The sequence below is a fragment of the Solanum lycopersicum genome, chromosome 4 (assembly GCF_036512215.1).
Source record: "Solanum lycopersicum chromosome 4, SLM_r2.1".
NCBI classification, from domain to species: Eukaryota; Viridiplantae; Streptophyta; class Magnoliopsida; order Solanales; family Solanaceae; genus Solanum; species Solanum lycopersicum.
Window position 1 is genome coordinate 64,984,836 of NC_090803.1, and position 20,167 is coordinate 65,005,002.

A 20,167-nucleotide genomic window follows, 5' to 3' on the forward strand; every position below is an offset into this window, starting at 1 on the left:
ATTTGATTGATGATACCATGAACCCAATAATTGTGAGTTACATTTGATAGTAACGGTTACCAATTTTTTTCAACTTCTACTAATAAAGTCCAAATCACTAGGCTATTAACTAACATTTTTTTATCATAATTGTTATGTTGGAAAATAAATGCTTAAATCTATCTGTTGTCAAATGTTAGAATTAATATATTCAATATTTGATAGTTCTATACTAGTCCTTCTCTTATTTATTATTATATATTATAAGTTTTCTTTGTTGGAAGTTATATATCTTTTTCTTTTACTTTTCTTTGATAGTGCTATATTAACTCGTTTCACTCATCTTAATCTTTAGTTTACTGATTCACTGCAGCTATGAAACTTCTAATATCATAACGCATTTTATTAAATCATTAATCAAGAGATTTTAGATGTAAATATAATGGAAAGTTACAAATAATAAAAATTAAGGAGAAGAGCCGTAAATATAACCTTTAATTTTGCAATTTAAAATAAATATATTTCTTATTGAAAATTTTGTGCCTAAAAATCATAGTGTCTATATTCTTACCGTCTAATAAATTGTGTACTATATTTATTTATTTATTAAAAATATAGCTCACATGTGACTTTCACACCTAATTCATCTGTCCTTTGGCCGTACAACACACCGTCCCTTTGTCACGTGTCAAAAAGGCCCAGGCCATACGTGTGCATATTCCCTCCACTCTCTTTTTCCAATTGAAGGAAATGTCAAATTTACCCTTTGTTATATGAAAAACGATCTATTTTTATCCTTCGTTATACTTTTGGCTAGGAGCGATTCCACAGTCATCATTATAGGTGCACGTGTATCCGTTAATTTCAGAAAAATTATATATATATATATATATATACATCTTGATATAGACTTATATTTTGTCAGACATTCAAAGTGAAATTTAAAATCACCATTTCACCTAAGTCTTTTATTTATTAGTATCATCTAATTTATTCATTGATGAATATTGTAATTTTTAATTCATATAAATCAATATTGTATATATACTTTAACTAAGTGCAATATTGTTAGTGATGCACCAATCGTCTTCAAATTCAGGGTTCGCTTCTATTTTTAATATATACAGCTCGCGACTCAAGTTAGTCAAGTAGCTCAAATTTACGCTCCTTTATGTATGTCTATTTGATACACTTTAAAATTAAAGAACATAAGTATGAAATAAAATCAAATTACAAAAAGTATTTATATATTATATCTTACTAATTTTTTTTAAGTTATATGAGTCATTAATATAATGTATAGGACAACAAGGAAACTATGTGAAAGTTATACTGGGTGTATACGTGAGTTAGGAATATAAATGTGTAATAAATTCATATTGTATTTGAAATGAAATCATTGGAATTAAATATACAAATGTAAGAGCTCATCATTATAATTACTTCAAACTAGTAACAAATCATAAGCAACTAGAAATAAGACACGATTTCATAGCATAAACCCTAATTGAATCTATATTTTCCACTTCTATATACAAACATTTTCTCAAAATCCCAAATATAATTCAACATCTTCTCACATATATCGTTCATCTTAGTTATATTCGTAACACAATGTGACATGTCACTTTACTCACCTCGACCCATTTTACCCATCTCCCGTAAATTCTCTTCCACTACTACAAATTTGGTTAAGCTTTTATAAAAAAAAACTAATTTTATAAGAGAATCCTGAATTCACGTGCACCACATTTAAGTTAATTAATCTAGCTATCCCAGTGTTTGTCCCTTCTCCATCGTATGATAAAAACATTGTGTTATTCTCAATACATACGCTATATAAAAGAACAACTTTTAAGGAAATATTCTTAAAATTTATAGTATATTGTATCTAATGATAATTAATTCATATCGATAAAACTTTAAAAACTTTTTATAAATATATATATTGATTATCGTTTGAAGTTATTTTGTTGTGTTGGTATAAATTAAAAGAGAAGAAACTAGTCATGATTTGCTTGAAGATTTGTGTAACTTTTGTGAGAACAAAGGTGTTTAGATGCTACCAATTACTTTAATAAACACATGAAAGTCAGGTCTCAATCCACTCACTCAAGCAAGTTAGGCCTCTTGCTTTTAACCTGCCAAATACTCTGCTACTACAAGAAAAGAACAATTTTCTCATTAATACTATTGCCTCTCTTTCAACCAAAAAGTTGAACTAAAATAAAGATAAAGCTCATTTATATAGTAGCAGTCTATTTTCATGTAATATATGCTATATAATAAACATGTAGTATAATTTATAGTGTTATAGTATAATTATGTACTCAATAATTTTCTGAGGGTGTTGCAGTTATATAATCAAATTTGCTAAATTGTATAAATATTTGATAGAGAATCTTGTTTTTATTATATATTAGGTCAAGGATGTTATTGCGCTCTATTAACTCCAAATCACAGGTTTTTCTCAGCCTAACGAGTTAAATCAATTATTCGTTTCTTAATATGATATCAACATTAGATCCATCTCAATTCCTTCTTTTTCTGATGTTGATGGAACTTATAAACCTTAAATTCTAAATCTGTCTATGCAACTAACGAGTTAGACTCAAGGTTGATTACTTGAAGTGATATCAACGGCGATCCATCTCAAATCTCAATTTAATTAGATTGTTAATAAAGTTTGTGACTTTCGGCCTTTTGAGCTTGAAAATTTCAAACGCCTAATTAATTACTAATGTACTAGCCAGAACACAATTATTTATTAGGTGGTTGTCCTTTGTCCAAAAATTAAATGATTTATAAAGATCAAATTAATTTTTTTTTTCACTAAGAAGGAAACGATGATGTGTCCTGATCTTATAGATTTTGCTAAATCAAAAATACAATAACAAACCAATGAAATCATAGGTAAAAACTAGTGCTAATAGAATGTACGTAAAATTTACTTTTACCTTGTAAAAATTGATATATTTTTATGATAATTTTCAAAAGATATTTTGGTCAAGTGAGATTTGCTAACCAATATAAATCTTGTTGAGTAATAAGGTATACCCAAGAATTTGAAAACAAAAAAGATTCTTTTAACTAATGTCAACTAGGAAATAGCAAAGTTTGATAAATAAAGCAAAAGATAATGGGAAGATACTTTTCTTCCCCTAAAGTACACTCATTCCATATAATAATACCTGGGACAGAATTCTTATTTAATACTCCTCCAATGTGATATATATAATGTAGGACGATATAATATGGACCACAAAGGGAATTAGTGTGGACAATTATAATTTTGATAGCCAATTGCTTGTTGAGCATATGTTCAAAATAATCATATTTGGCACTTGTAGATATGATTAGACCTCAATCCTTAGCTATAACACATCATTCGTATGCCTAAAATCTACTAATTGGTCTATAGTCCTTTAATTTTTTTATAGCGCCTTGCTTTCCCATTGTCGCAAAATAATCTATTTATTTTATATTACTTGATTTTTATTAATTTGAATATTTTTAAAATTTGACTATGATTAATACTTTTTATAATTGTTTTATACCAACAGTAGTATGAATATATAGTATGATATAGGAGACAACTAAAATAAAACGGAGAAAAAAATTCTATTATACAACTTTTTAGACTTTAATTTTATTATGTGACTCGATTGTGAAGGGAGTATTTTATTCATGAACTTGTTTTTTCACTAGTTTAAAAAAGCTTAAATTCAATGATAGACTCCATTACGAGAAATTATATAATTGTCTTGATTTCACTTATATTTCATTGAACTCCTACACTAAATGAATAATCAATATAGTTTAATTATAAAAAGTTTAACTTAAATGTGAATATTGAAAAAATAATACTGTATAACTTATTAGCACATTCATTGGTGTAAGACTACTAAAACCATTCGACATGCTTAGGCTTGAGTATTAGAACGTGAACAAGATAATATATAGGAAAATATGTATGAGGTGAAATATAATATAAGTAGATCTAATTCTAATACGTTGTGATTAACACAAAGCCTAAAACGAGTTCAAGCGAGAAAATAACCCAAAATCATATAAGAAAACAAATTTATCATCCACAACGTAATAAGAACAAATTAAACGATTTATGTATATTCTCTTTTTACTTATATAAAGATTGTCATGAAATGAAATTAATTCAAGATGGTACAGTACATATATCATTAGTGAGGTAAACATTAGCATAATATTGTGGCAATAAAGTAAAAAAAAAAATTATCCCAAGAAAAAAGTAGTTACATTAAAATCAGTAACCTAACAAAAACAATTATGGTATAATTAATCATCATTTCTAACATTATGGGAGTCTTAACCCTTTATTTTTAATTTCTCTCCCATGAATTATTGGTTACCAAAACCCAAAGCCATAAAAAATGGCGCCGAATTCCCTCAAGGACAGACAGTTGTGACAACGTGGGACCCAAACAATTGCCACGTAAACACCGCTCCTTGATGACCAAACGTCCGACATGTATATTTAGCCACGTAAGCAAGTTTGTTAGGTGGGACCTACAGTGTTTGTAAACAAGTCAAATTGTCAGTTTGTGAGTGACGTGTACACTCTCTTTATTAACGGGCCTAACTGCAACTATTTTGAAAAAATATTTATTTTTTTTAAAAAAAAAAAACTGACGTTCAATTTTATACTCTTTTGCCAGCTATATCCCACTTCTTTCACGAGTTTCAATAAATGCTATAAAAAAAGTAATTATTTTTTCTTATTATTCTCTTTATTTAATTTTTTGTTTGGTGGTGGGGTCCGCTGTCCATTAAAAAAACCTACGATTCTCCGCTGCATGCACCCCTTGTTGTACCATAACGTACCACCTACAGTACCTACTATTTCTTTTTCTTTTCCTCAACGCGCTCCTTTATCCTTTTTCTTCCCTTTATTCCACGAAATATATAATTTTCGTTTTATATTATTTGATTCATGTTAATTTAACGTTTCTAAAAATATAGTAAGTTAATTTCAATAATTATTAAAATTTAAATTTATCTATTATTATTTTATTTTAGGGCAAAGGATAAGACACTCGCCATATATAACAACCAAGTAGCGAAGCTACATGGTGGTAAGTGTGTCTTCGTCAAAATATACAAGTAAATGATACACAAATTGATTAAGTAACATACTTTGAACACACTAAACACGACAAGCTGCTATTTTTAAATACATTTTGTGAAATTCTTGACTCCTTCACATGCTCAGGATGGCCAAGCAGACACCCTTTATCAAAAATTATATTATGTATAAAAAGTTATACGAAATATATATTTAGAGATAGTAAATATGTCGTGATTTATGAAACATGAAAGTTGAATGAAACGTGTATTATTAGACTAGAGAACAAGTAAAATAAAATGAAAAGAGTATTAACAATAACAACATATCGAGAAAAAATTTATTAAGTATGGTTTGAATAGAGTAAAGTAAACAAAAATATAACCACCTATCTTTTTTAAAAGACCTCAACTCAAATGCAATAAATCCAGTCGAATGAGTACTAGCTTCTTTCGAACTTAGAAAGGAAGAGATTATAAATTTCAAATATTTTCATTTTATTTGAAATTTATAGGGTTGGAGATGAAAATAAAATATTTAATTATATTTTCGGTAAGAAAAAATATTTGAAACAATATTCATTTTTGAATATACTTTAAATATTATTTATTCAAATTTGAAAAAAAAAACTTGGTTTAGTTTATTTTTAATAAAAAATTAGCTATCGAATACATACTGATTTTTATATAAAGCAACACTTTTTGCAAATAAATATTTAAGGTCAAACTAATCTCTATACTTTTACATCGTCCTTCTTGTATATTAGGATTATTTACTTCTTGTATATTAGGATTATTTAAGTATTTAAATTTAACTTGTTATTTAGAAAGTGATTTATTTATATTTTTTTTTTAAAAAGAGAGAGAAAAAGAAAGTGATAATCTTGTCAAGCTTTTTGAGGGAGCGTTTGTTTATAATCTTTAGTTAGTAAGTAAAAGAATGTGTAACGAAACTTTTCCTAATGATAGAGCATTTTCGAACCATGACAAATAGGAAGTTGAATAATTGATCTTTTTGTATCATGGTTAGGGAAAAAAAATAGTTGAAAACGTTTTCTTAATTATTATTATTTAAAAGTGAACTAAATTTTGAATGGAGAGTAGGTGGAAAGAGGGAGTAAAAAGAAAAGGTGAAGATATGCACTATTAATAATACTTATCAACACACTTTTTCATATCTTATATGTGAAGCAAAAGCACATGAAATTTCATAAAGAGTTTTAAAGCTCACTAATAATTTGATATGTGAAATTTACTGATGGATCAATTTATATTCAAGCTATAAAATTATTGAAATAACTAATAAATTCAATTTATGATGTTGAAAGTTCATTATGAAAGAATTTAATGTATATATTGAAGAAAATTTTATTTTTCTAATTTTAAACTCTGTATACCTAGTTAACGATAAAAATATTTTTTTCACTTTTGTAGCACCACGTTGGTGACAGTTTTTCACATTATTTAAAAGTACCTAACTCATTGAATAGAACGACACTTTTGTTGTTCTAATCCATATTACGAAAGAATATTTTTTTCATAGCTTTATCTTCCAAAAGTTTTATTCTCCTATGTGTGTGTTATTTGTTTGCAGCTTCTCTCCTATTCGTGTTTATATTGGCTTACCTTTTTTTTAATTTTGTCTCACAGGACAGAGAGCTAGTAATTTACGTATCAGTTTAGTTGAATCTAATAAATTTAAGAAAAAATTATATGAATAAGTAAATATATACTAGTTAATTAGTTAATATAATTTTAGCTATAATTATATCATTTTTCTCCTCTCTCGCATCTCTTCTTTTTCTATAAATATACAAATTCAAATCTCACACACACACATGTATATATCGTCTCTCTCCACCTTTGTCCTCTGTCCTCCCTCTCCCACTCTCTCTTTTCTCTGCCCTCTCTTCTTCCTCTAACATGTAACTACGAATCGTAATTAACAAACTATAACTAGGGACCATATTTAAACTTTTTTTAAGTGACTATGAACAAAAAGTCACCTAAATTGATATTAATAATTTCATGAAAAATCTATAAAATATCAAATTTATATTATCACTTAACAAGTCACCATAAAATTCAACAGGAATCCTAATTCCGTCATTGTAACAACATATTCATGATAAAAACAGATATCTTTTAAAAAGAAAAAGTGTTTTACTATCTTATCCTTAATTTAAGTAATGTGATTATTTTAAACGAGATCAACTAATAGTCCATAATATATACTAATAATATGTGACAACACACAACATGAGGGCATTTGGTCTAGTGGTATGATTCTCGCTTTGGGTGCGAGAGGTCCCGAGTTCGATTCTCGGAATGCCCCGTTCTCGTAATAGATTTTTTTTCTTTCATTTTTTTCTAAATTAAAAATTGTTCAACCTCTTAACGAAGAAATACATGTCTACGTATTTTTCACCCTTTTGAGACCTCATTTGTGTGTTAAGTACTTAAGTTGTGTGTAGAGTATCGTAGGTCCGCTACGAAATATATATTTGATAATTGATATTTCTATTGTTCAACCTATTTACGAAAGTGACATGAAGAAATGCGTGTGAACGGCATGTTTCTCGTGGGATAATTGCCTTTATTTTTTAGCTTCTCCTACGTCTTCAAGTAACATATTATTACTAATAAGAAGAAAAAATAGAATAAAATTGGCCCCATCAATTATATTAATTTATTTTTTTGTAAAAACAAAAAGGAAAACTCCCAAGAAACGGCTGTAGTTGACGGAATCCGCCGTTCACAGCCGCAACCATAATTTATTTAAATTTTTTTAGGTCTTTCCGTCTTTTACTATTTTAACCCAAGGTCCCAACTTGTAGCTTTTTAAAAAATATAATTTTGATTAATTTATATACCATGCATGAGAAAAAAATAAGTATATAAAAAGTCAACAAAGTTTGTTACAACTTGCAAGAGCTCTAGTGGAATTATTTTAAAGATTAAATATTTGCTAAAGATTTTTGATAGAAACAAACAAAATTAGATGCATCACAATCTTTTGTTTAAAAATATTAGAAGTAAGCTTAGCAAAGCAATGGTTCTATTTGTTATTCATGAGTTTGTTGGATATAATCGAAAGATATCACATTATGATAAAAATAATTTTTAGCGATAATCAATAGATATATAAATTAATTATCATTAAAATTTATTTTTATAATATCAATACAAATTATAAATATTTTTTAATTATAATAAACATTTAAAATTTCAGACTCAAAGTATAAACAATTTTAATTAGTAGCATTTTACCTTATAATATAAAGTTTTTCCCGACCCACAACGACCAATAAAAGAAGGGGTAAAGTTAAATACTTCACTCAATATGGATTGTAGGTTTGACCAATTTTAATTAAATTGGAGAATACAACGAAGCAATAAAGAAAAATGAATGTGAAATACCTACGTGTTTGACTTGGTCAGACTTGGCTTCTAGTGGTGGTTGTTAGGTCACTACTACATATTTTACTCCAACTATTTACCCCTAGTAAATCCAATAAATTGAATTATAAAACTTTGAAAGATTGTAATATATATTATTATTAAATGTTCTGTGTCAAACTGCTTATACATTCTGAAATTAAAAAAAAAAGGCCATCAAAGATTTTGTTGAATGGTAAAAATTTCTCTTGTCCTCAAATTTGAGCCATGAGGATAGAGTTAGAGCGCGATTTAAAAAAAATACCTTTTAGAACAAATTCAAATTACATAGTCACGTTCAAATACAAACATTGAGTGGTTAATCAAAAGGAGAAAGATGTATTGAACTCGATGGATTGAACTTGTATTTAACGGTTATTAATAAAATATAATAAGGTAATATCTATCTCACATAATAATTGGTTTTATGCATTAATATAGTTAATATAAAACTAAGGTCTAAAATAATACACGATCACATTTTACTAATTTTACAGACAAATATTTAAGCGCACATTGTTTCAGAATTTACATCCAAAATTTTAAAAACTAAAATGACTTCAATTTTATCTAGCCTGGTCCATTATGTGCTAAGAGTGCTACAAGATTTTTTCAAGACACTTGTCATCACCATAACTTCTTTATGAAATATATGACGTGATTATTGGAGTTGGAGGAACGTGTGTCTAATGAAATGAACAAATAAAAACGAAAATAGACAAGTAAAAAGGAACGAGAGAGTTATACATATTATGAATTATCTAAAAAGATTTTTTTGTTAAACATCGAACATATAGAAGTTTATTTTTGGAAATGGTAACACATGAGGTAATTGGAGAACTGATTTGGGACAAACAAAAATGGGCCATGAGTTTGCAAGATTAGAATTGGAAGTGACATTGATATGTTGATTTTTTTAGAAATTTTTAGCAAATTGTTACTTTGACAGCTTTAAAGGACTAAAAATCTTATCATCTTGCCTTCACATAATTCCATATATCAATATTTATTTGGAGGCAAGTGGATATTGACTTTTATAGGGGTTTAGGTATGTTTTTTGTATATTTTCTTGATAATGGGCCATCTGGTTGTAATATTTGTCCAATTATTCTCTTTTAAGAGGGCCCAATACATTTTTGGGCCCACAATAATGACCCGTTTCGTTTTCATTTCACAAACTTGGACGGGTATTCAACTACCAACAGATGGCGTCGGTCCATTATTTTTCCAATGATTTTTCGTTTGGAATGATGGGCACCGCCCCTTCAATTGACTACTGTTTTTTTTTCTTTTTTAATAGACGTTCGATTCAAGAAAAATAAAATAATAAAATTAGAATAATAAGAAAATCACTTAAATACACCTCTTACTTTTATTATAATCTCTAAAATATCCTACTAATTAAAAAAAAGTTCAAAAATTCAAGGATATATCACTTTTCTCACTAATGCATTCTATTTTTCTCTCGGATACATCTCTCTCCTCTTTGTTACATTCCTTCCCTCATGAGTCATGGATACTTGTATTCCTATACATTCCTCCCCGATGTATTCGGATGTCATATTCTCTCTTTGATACTTCTCCTATGTATCCGAAAGGAAAAAACTTAGGGCCCGTTCGGATAGGCTTAATAAAAGCAGCTTTAAAAAAGTACTTTTGAAAGTGCTGAAACTTATTTTTAAAATAAGCAGTTATGTGTTTGGATAAAAGTGCTGAAGTTGTTATGTCAAACGTGAAAAGGGAAAAATCGAAGAAAGAGATGTTAGGGTTATATGGGTAATTTGGAGATTGTATAAAAATATTAAGGGAAAAACATAAAAATATGGTCAACTTAAAACAGCTTATAAGCTAAAAAAAAAAGCACCCCTACCCCAGCTTTTAACTTTTGGCTTAAAATAAGTTTTTTTTAAACTTAAAATAAGCTATTTTGAGTATTGCCAAACAGTTAAATAAGTCAAAAACCAGCTTTTAAGTCAGTTTGACCAGCTTTTAAGCTGAGCCAAACAGGCTCTTACTCGCGTAGGCTTGGTGTAAACACTTCATGCGGGTAAGTTTTACGTTATCCGAAAGTCTAGTGATGCATCCGAATTTGAGAAATTCTTATAATTTCATAAATAGTAGGGAAACTGTCATCAGTGGCGGATCTAGGATTTTAAGGTTGTGGGTGATCTGAAGTGAAACTATAAAAAATGTGTTAACAATGAAATTCAAACCTTGGTACAACAACATTAAAAGAGTCTTAAGTACCCATCCTAGAACCATTGGGTCAACTATATGATTTATTCATTAGGTGCTCTATGTTAATTTTATACAAATACCTATCGATTTCCACATAAATATATATATTTCGTAACGAAGTTAATGAGTGCTCGAGCACCCGGCGGACACCATATGGATCCGCCCCTAACTGTCATTAGCCCTCAATACTATGTGATTTATGTAGATTATACTAGAATAATATTAATAGTATTGTCAAGAGAAGTGGGAGCAAAAAAGGTGATCCAACTAAAACCATGCTCTCCCCTAGAAAAGAGAGAAATCGTTCAACTATCTCTCCTTTAATTTTAGATCTACGTTTGAGTCTTTAGTGCGATGTTACTAACAAGATCACTCAAATGCTTGATGAATGGGCCTTTTGGCCCATGGGGTTCTAGAGGACAGGTTGAGTTGGCTATTTTTTAAATTTTGCTAACTGAATTGGCTATTTTTTAAAATTTTGTCCCCATTTTAAAAAGTTTTGCAAATATAGTCCTTAGAGAACTACTCTTTGGAACAATATTATACTCAAGTCTACTTTTCGCTCATACATTACTCAATCTTACAAAAATTATATTAGACGATATAACTTACAAAATTTAAGACATGATTAAATGTTTTCTCAAAAAAATAATAATCAGATTCTTCCAAAGGGATTGTTAGAGCATAGTCTAAAGGTTCCATCAATTGTAAGAAAAGTAAATAAGATGTATGATAAACAATTATATGAAAAAGGGATAACCGGCAAATTTATTAAGAAAATGTTTCTTTAATCACTTTTAGTGATTGTTCTTGAAGATTACAAATACGGAAAATATTAGAGTAAATATGTAAAGAGGTTGAAATATTCAAAAGACTCTCCTAATTAATATTTTCTTAAGAGATGTGTAAAAGAAAAGCACGACAGATTAATCTGGCATAATTTATTTATCTCGGAAGATGATAAATGCAATGAATCCATTCTAGTATAACCTTAATTCACCCCCTACATGATTGAAAGGATATTCGTTGATCTTTTTTCCCCTCTATACTTTAGCTATCACCTTTTCTTTAATCTATGCATTTCATTAAAACGAATGGAAGTGATGAGATTAAGTGCACTAACTAAAAAAGGAAGTAAAATAATATCACAATAATAATATACATAAACATGTGCATATTCCAAATCCTTCTAAAGAAAAAATTACAATTGTGTTATATTTCTTTTGTTTATTCCAATTTCACCTTTCATTACAACATGTTGAAGCACAAAAGTGATGAAATAATTTTGATCTTAACATTTCTTTTACTTGTCTCAAACTTATTTTGGTTAATGAGTCCAAAAAGTGTGACAAAATGTAAGAAGAAAAATCTACAAATTTTCGTATTAGCAGGGCAAAGCAACATGTCAGGGCGCGGTGGAATCAGTAGAAAAGTTGTTGGAGGAAATGTAACAGAAATTTGGGATGGTTTTGTGCCTGAAGAATGTAAAAAAAACCATAAAATTATACGATTTAACGCAGCTCAAAAATGGGAAGAAGCACATGAGCCTCTAAATTATGGGATCGATTGTTTATCGAGTTGTGGACTTGGTCCTGGAATGGCATTTGCTAATGAAATTCTTAAAAAAGACTCTAATTTCGGAGTGATTGGTTTAGTACCTTGTGCTAGAGGAGGAACTGGTTTGTATCGATGGAATCGTGGATCTTATGCTTATGATGATTTAATTAAAAGAGCAAAATTAGCTTTAAAAGATGGAGGAATTATTAGGGGGTTATTATGGTATCATGGTGAGGGTGATATAAGAACAAATAATGGATCAAGTTCATACAAGATCAAATTTGAGAAATTTGTCAATGATTTGCGTAGTGATTTGAATTCTCCTAATCTCCCAATTTTGCTGGTAAACATGTTTCTTATTTTAATTTTTTGATGATATTATGTTTCATCTATCGTTTGTGAGTTTATTAGTTTTTAGTTTTGTAATATTGGAGAAGGGTGAGAAGTGAGAATTGAACTAGCCCGTGTTGTGTGCGTAAGACTATAGGTTCGGCAGATTCAGTAACTTTAACCAAGACGTTATTTTTTTGTTAACAAAATTCACTTGATAATACAAGTAATATGTTCTTAATCTATTATGTAATTAAGTCCATCCTAAAACGTGTAAACTTAAAATCCTGAATTCATGTTTTTGAATATTACTAAATTATAAATCATTAGCCTTGGTGGTGATTTTGTTGTATGATAATTTGTGTCTCAACTCAACATATTTACGTAGTTTGTATTTTGATAGCTAATTAATTACTTTATGAATAATTTATTTATGCGTTAATAATTCTTCTAACGTCAAAATATAGATAGTAAACTCATTTGTTTAAAATTTATATGACAGGCCATCGTACCGTACCCGAAAAAACCATTTGAAGGGCCATATATAGAAGTGGTGAGAGCAGCTCAATTGGGAATTAACTTCTCAAATGTGATAAAATTTGATGCTGAGGGACTAGAAATTGGTTCAGATGGAATTCATCTAACTACATCAGCACAAATTCAACTTGGTCATATGTTTGCTCATGCTTTTTTTAGCCTAAGCAATTTTACAACTTTTAGTTTCCACAAGTTTTTCCCTTTTAATATATTCTCTTAGATTTTTCTGTTGATTTTTGTATAACTACGTTTTAAATGAACTTTTATATCATTTTCATAAAAAATGTTTTTAAATTTTATTGATTTCTTTATTGATGGATTGATATTCACATTCATTAGTCACGGAGAAATCAAAATAGCAATGATATGTAATCATTTTTAAATTCTGAATCTATTAATGTTATATTAATCTAGAAAATAATGTCAATTACAGATATCAATAAATGTAAATATTTTATTTGAAAGAAAGAAAATTCGCATTTCTCTTTTCTTCAATTGAGAAATTTTATATGTAAGAATTAATATTTCTCAAACTTTTGATATAATCAATTATTTGAAGAAAATTTAGTGTAGAAAGCATTTTCCCACAAAACTATACAAATCTACTCAAAATTATACAAATGGACTTGGGATAATCTCCTCATGCGCGCAAAATTATTGAAGTATTTCTATGTCAATTTTCTATTTCTAAGTCAAATAGTTGATTTGTCTATCTCAATTAAGCAGGAAAGATAAAACTGAGTGTGAATGATAATATCAAGACGTTATTAGAAAATGATACTTTTTTGAAGATGATCAGGGAAAAAATTTCTGAGACATAAATGTCAAATAAGGTCATAATTAAATATGTCAATTGAGTCGCCCTCCTCTCACCCGACTCTCAATCGACTCTCACCCTCCCTATGTATTTGTATATCAAAATGTATATATTTGATGTCAAAGATATATGTATCTAGTATTTTTGATACATGTAATCAACTTGAAATCTAAAAGAGAGGTGTATTTGGCTTGTAATTTATAATAAAAATATTTGTGTAATTAAATAACCTTTTCAAAAAAGATTGAACATTATCTAAATACTATACTAGTTACGGTTTTCATAAAGCTCTCTAAAAGAGCATAAAACGTTGTAGTAACTCATTTTTAATCGATCATTCTCAAGTAATTGAGATGTTGATATATAAAATTATGTCCTATATATAACAAAGGTTTAGTACTTAAGGTTTATAGTATCACGTCCAAAATAAAATGATTTCAGTTGATATATAGAGAAATTTCACTACAAATAGATTTTTAGAATGAAAAAGGCTCAAAATTACCTTTTAACTATCGGATATAGCTCAGATTTACTTTTAAATTATATTCCAGCTCAAAATTATCTTCGACGTCAAAGTATTGGATTATAATTACCCTCATAGTTACTAGAAGTATGTTAAGTGTCACGTGGACTCCACATGAAGATCACACCAAACATTTCTCACTTCCATGTAGAATAATAACCCTAATATTTAATTTCACCCGCATTTCTCTTAAGATACGATTTCACTCATTTCCGCTAATTTTTCCCTCATTTCTCTATTGTTCTTAGAAACTATTTCAGCACTTCCCTTCATTTCGTAAGAAACGACTTCACAGATTTCTTTATTTTGTGGCTGGATTTCGAAGTTGACATAGATTTCGAAACAGTGTCGGAATCTTCATTTGAAAAATCGTATTATTTCATTTCTTGATATTAAATCTTGATCTTATTTATAACAAATTGATATTGAATAATATGATATCGTAATCCGCCTGCAGAGGCTATCAGTCACGAAATGAAGAAATTTGTGAAATCGTTTCTTACGAAATGAGGGAAAAGGGTGGGGTGAAATCATTTCCAAGGGAAACGGGGAAATGAGGAGAAGTAGACGAACTCGTATCTTAAAAGAAATAAGGGGAAATTAGATATTAGTGATCTTATTAGTCTATGTGGAATTGAGAAATGTTTGGCACTTGTGTGGCGTTCACGTGACACTTAATATACTTTTGTTAACTAAAAGGGTAAGTGTAATCCAATACTTTGACTGGAAGAATAATTTTAAACCTGAATATCGTTTAAATGTAAATATGATCAACTTTTTTCGATAGTTTAAAAATATTTTTGAGCCTTTTCGTTTCTAGAGTATTGATATGGAGAGAAAGACCATCAAGATGTCAAACAAATGATGAGATTGTTTTATTTCATTGTATGCTACCGGAGCATGCTTTTTACCAGTGCGTGGAATAGAAGATTAGATTTAGCGATAAACTCTTTTTCTTTTCTATTTTTTTTTTTTTGTCTAACTTGAACTAATCAATTAATTCAAAACTAAAGTAAGAAAAATAGTGTACGCTATTCCTTCTATATATTTTTGTCAGGTAGTTGCGTAATTGTTCTTATGAGTTTGTGAAATTTTATTAAATATTTGACGATATATTTTATACTTTACTAAAAAAATCAATTTTTATTTATCAATCACAAGTTTGACGATTAACATCCACCAAACACCGCCACGAACTCGTACTTATTTCTTGGTAAACGCTAGGGGTGAAGCCTAACCCCCTCCAACAAAAAAAAAGAAGCCTAACCCTACATTAATGGCTCACAACCATATTTAAAGTAATTAATTAAAAAAAAACAAATATAAACATTTTTTTATGAACGTTTTAAAAATCTTTATTTAATCTCCTCATGTTCAATAGTTTTATATTCTAGAAGATAATAAATGCAATGAATCCATCCTAACATTGTTTTTAAAAGATTTCGTTCTCTCTTTTTCTATCTTTTATCTTTTTAAAGAAAGTATTCTGTCTATGCATTTCATTCACTCATTATTGAAGCAAGTGTTGAGATTAACTGCACTCACTAAAATGAAATTAAAAAAAAAAGGAAGTAAGATAATATAAGAATTGCATTATACATAGAACTTGGGTATAATTACATTAATCCTCTTAAATAAAGAAAAATAGAAAATAAAAGCTACTTTCTCATCAAAATAATATAAAACAAAAAAAAAAAACACCGTTTCTTTGCGTTATTTCAAGTTTACCTCTAAAGTGATTCACCACCACAATATGCTGAAGCACAAAAATGATGAAATAATTTTGATCTTAACATTTCTTTTACTTGTCTCAAACTTATGTTGGTTAATGAGTCCAAAAAGAGTGAAGGAATGTAACACTACAAATAGTGTCATGAAAAAAGTACAAGTTTTCCTATTAGCAGGACAAAGCAACATGGCAGGACGTGGTGGAGTCATTAAAAAAATTGTTGGAGGAAATGTTACTAAAGTTTGGAATGGATTTGTGCCTAAAGAATGTAAACCAAATCATAAAATTATACGATTAAACGTAGCTCAAAAATGGGAAGAAGCACACGAGCCTCTAAATTATGGGATCGATTGTTTAACGAGTTGTGGACTTGGTCCTGGAATGGCATTTGCTAATGAAATTCTTAAAAAAGACTCGAATTTTGGTGTAATTGGTTTGGTACCTTGTGCTAGAGGAGGAACTAGTTTGGATAAATGGAGAATTGGGACTCATCCTTATGATGAATTGGTTAAAAGAGCAAAAATTGCTGAAAAAAGTGGTGGAATTATTAGGGGGTTATTATGGTATCATGGTGAAAGTGATGTAAAAGGAGGAAATGGATACAAAGATTATAAGATCAATTTGGAGAAATTTATTCATGATTTGCGTAGTGATTTGAATTCATCTAATCTTCCCATTTTCCAGGTAATTAATCAACATAATTTGTGATGTGATCATTTGGATTCTATTGAACTCATGTTTTTGGAGTTCTTTATCTTATTTTTAACATGTATCTTTAGGTGATGATTGTTATATAGACCAAATAAAATAGGCCAAACTCAAAAGTCTAGTCGATCATGTGATAGAGCTACTAGTTTGTTAGCATTTTCGATGTTGAATTGTGTGATTGTTTATTAATATATTCGTATTTCACTTTATTATTTAATTTTATGTCAGGTTATCATACCGTATCCTAAAAAACCATTTAAAGGGCCCTATATAGAAGAAGTAAGAGCAGCTCAATTGGCAATCAACATCTCAAATGTAATAAAGATTGATGCTAAGGGACTCGAAGTAGGTTCAGATGGCATTCATCTAACAACATCATCACAAGTTCAACTTGCTCATATGTTTGCTCATGCTTTTTTGAGCCTAAACAATTTTACATCGTCGAATACTTATAATTTCTTTAATTTTTTCCCTTCTAATATATTCTCTTAGAACTTCTTTCCAATCCTTTGTATTATTTCTTTTACAAAATGAACTTTGTTACCACAATAGTAAACGTTTTGCTATATTCCAAGTTTTGAATAGGAAGGGCTCGTCCTATTCCTTTTACTTGGCCTAATATCCATTTGCGAAATATTCTTGATATGAAATCGAAATAAAGACAAAATATTACTCAATGTAAACAAACATTATGAAAAAATTATTGATTGATGCAAATGTCCAAATACAATTTTCAATTTAAAGTTAAACTTCCAATCCTTAAAACGCCCAACAAATTGACCTTAACTACACAATTTGTGTTGTAAAGGATGACAATGTGCCAAGTTGATTCATACGTGTCAAACTTTCATAAAAATATTATTCATTCAACCAATTGTACCTAGCCATTACGCATCTTTAACATATAAAACGTGTCCTTGCCTTGTACCATTATATTTTTTGTTTATCCATTTGATCTCATCAAATCACAAACCTACCAATATTTATACAACATTCGTAAAATTCAAAACACCTTAAGCTTTAACTCATTGAAAGAAGAAAAGACATGGACACTTCAAAGGTTACAAAATCACTCACACAAACTCTGTTTTCATCAATAATTTAATTTCTAGTGTGTTTTTATCTTAATTTGTTGTTGTTTGTTACAGGGTGCAGAAGAGACTCATAAGGTGGATACTACAAATTACAAAAAATCAGCTGGACATGAAGATGAAGAACCACAAAAAGAAGATGTGAAAATCACACATGTTCCTCTAACCTATCAGAAACGTGAAACTGGTGATTCTTTGGCTGAAAAAATTGAGTCTGCCAAGGAAACCATTGCAGGTGCCGGTGGCAAAAAAGATTGAGATACATCATTTCCTCTGTTTTTTGTGCATGTAATACAACTTGAATAATGGTAAAATGTTTGGTTTGATAAAGATGTCTTAATATTAATAGCATAATGCCAAAAATCGTCGGAGTTCATTACTTTATGAAGCCCAATACAAAATTAAACTTAAAACATTGGTACTAGTAATTATTTATCAAGCATCGCTAAATGAAAATTAAAGCCTAATAAACTCAAAAGTCTCTCTAAAATCTGTATTACCAAATACCAACATCCATAAATCCATCTTCAGTAGCACATCCTCTAAACATTCCATTACAATTAAACCCAAAAGCCACTTCCCCTTTGTTAGACACAGCAATAAGCCCAGCGAAACCTTTATCCAATCTCTTCTTAATCACAAAGTTTACTGCGTCTTGAAGACCCAATTCCTTGTATTCCATAACTGCTGCCACGTCACGTGCTAGGGTACCACGTATGATAGCTTCTCCTTCACCTGTACATGACACCCCACAAAGCTCACCGGCGTAGGTCCCAGCACCAATCAGAGGTGAATCACCGATCCGACCGGTCATTTTGTTCATTAAACCACCGGTGGAAGTACCGGCGGCGCACCTGCCTTGCCGGTCTACCACCACACATCCGACCGTCTCCGGTGCATAAATATTTATCGGTAATCCGTTCATGTGAATTGGGCTTTCAACGGATGCCGCACACGAATCCAATCCAGTTAATGGAATTCTGTAATCGAACTGAATTTTTTTTATAAAATTTGTCAATTAATCAATTTATGTTATCATTAACAAATGTTTATGACATGTGTTAACATACCAAAATGGTGTTAGCCTCTTTGGCTAGCTTCAGCATACCAACATTGTCCTCAGTTATGAAATATTCATTGTCTACCATTTCCACGCCCTGATAATAAAAATTAATTCATTATTAAATTATTGTTAGGATTTAACAATTGCAATGATTTGATTTTTTTATAAAAAAAATCTGGTAATTTATTGACCTGTTGTTTGGCGAATTCTTCGGCGCCGGAGAAACCGAGGTAAGAATGAGGAGATTTATCCATGACAAGGCGAGCGAGAGAAATTGGGTTTTTCACGGTGGAGATACCAGAAACGGCGCCGCATCGTCTACCATCGCCGTCCATAATGCTCGCCTCCATTTCCACTGTTCCATTTGCAGTTAATGCAGATCCACGACCCGAATTGAATAGAGGATCACTTTCAAGTTCTCTCACCTGTACAACCAGAATCAAAACCGTCAATTCAAAGAAAAAAAAAACGACATGCAAAAAAATGGAATTCACACAAATGTAGATCTGAGATTGATTTATTTTTTTTACGAATCGAAGCGAATAATAGCTGAATGTTAGTGGATAATAGATACGTACAACGAGTTCAACGACATCAATGGCAGGTAGAGAAGAGCGAAGAGCGGAGATTCCAATGTTAAGGCAACGAGTAAGGAGTTGCTTAGCTTGTTGTTGACGTTCATCTGGGAGATTTGGGTCCACACCAGCGCCACCGTGCACCGCTATAGCCCAACCGCCCATATTTCTACACTAAACTCCTTCTTTTGGCTCTCCCTCTTTTTCTCTCTCTAATTTGTTAATTGTTTTGATGCTTGTAAAATTGTGTTTTGGCTTCTTTATATAGAGAAAGACGCACAAATCCTACTTGGGTTCTATTTGTTTGTTTTCTTTATTATTATTATCCATTTCTTAGTTTATATTTTTTTTAAAAAAAATAGTCAGTCTAAAAAATATATTTTTATATTAAATAATAATTATATTTAAAAATGTTAAATTCACCTTTATTTTATAATACTTTCTTTTTTTAAAAAGAATGACCCTATTTTATTTTTAGTCTG

At 29.6% G+C, this 20,167-nt stretch overlaps 2 protein-coding genes, 1 long non-coding RNA gene and 1 other non-coding gene across 4 annotated transcripts; 3 read left to right on the plus strand and 1 right to left on the minus strand.

Moving 5' to 3' along the window:
* The first annotated feature begins 7,342 nt into the window (after positions 1-7,342).
* On the plus strand, positions 7,343-7,414 carry TRNAP-UGG (transfer RNA proline (anticodon UGG)). The gene has a single exon. It is a non-coding gene; the product is annotated as a tRNA-Pro (tRNA).
* Positions 7,415-16,176: 8,762 nt separating this feature from the next.
* LOC101244865 (probable carbohydrate esterase At4g34215) lies at positions 16,177-17,576 on the plus strand. The gene is made up of 2 exons (XM_004238076.5): positions 16,177-16,932; positions 17,185-17,576. The coding sequence occupies exons 1-2, from the start codon at positions 16,273-16,275 to the stop codon at positions 17,446-17,448; spliced, it is 924 nt and encodes a 307-aa protein (XP_004238124.2). The 5' UTR covers positions 16,177-16,272; the 3' UTR covers positions 17,449-17,576.
* A 311-nt stretch (positions 17,577-17,887) lies between these two features.
* LOC138348353 (uncharacterized) lies at positions 17,888-18,377 on the plus strand. The gene is made up of 2 exons (XR_011220916.1): positions 17,888-18,016; positions 18,105-18,377. It is a non-coding gene; the product is annotated as an uncharacterized lncRNA (long non-coding RNA).
* LOC101245157 (probable isoaspartyl peptidase/L-asparaginase 2) lies at positions 18,364-19,903 on the minus strand. The gene is made up of 4 exons (NM_001346184.1): positions 19,689-19,903; positions 19,302-19,535; positions 19,118-19,204; positions 18,364-19,038 (listed from the first exon to the last, which is right to left on the minus strand). The coding sequence occupies exons 1-4, from the start codon at positions 19,848-19,850 to the stop codon at positions 18,544-18,546; spliced, it is 978 nt and encodes a 325-aa protein (NP_001333113.1). The 5' UTR covers positions 19,851-19,903; the 3' UTR covers positions 18,364-18,543.
* Between the last annotated feature and the right edge of the window lie 264 nt (positions 19,904-20,167).

Coding starts and splice junctions, on each gene's coding strand:
- LOC101244865 (XM_004238076.5), top strand. CDS start 16,273: ATGCTGAAGCACAAAAATGATGAAATAATTTTGATCTTAACATTTCTT. Junction 16,933..17,184: donor CTAATCTTCCCATTTTCCAG/GTAATTAATCAA, acceptor ATTTTATGTCAG/GTTATCATACCGTATCCTAA.
- LOC101245157 (NM_001346184.1), bottom strand. CDS start 19,850: ATGGGCGGTTGGGCTATAGCGGTGCACGGTGGCGCTGGTGTGGACCCA. Junction 19,536..19,688: donor TTGATGTCGTTGAACTCGTT/GTACGTATCTAT, acceptor CTGGTTGTACAG/GTGAGAGAACTTGAAAGTGA. Junction 19,039..19,117: donor AAGAGGCTAACACCATTTTG/GTATGTTAACAC, acceptor AAAAAAATTCAG/TTCGATTACAGAATTCCATT.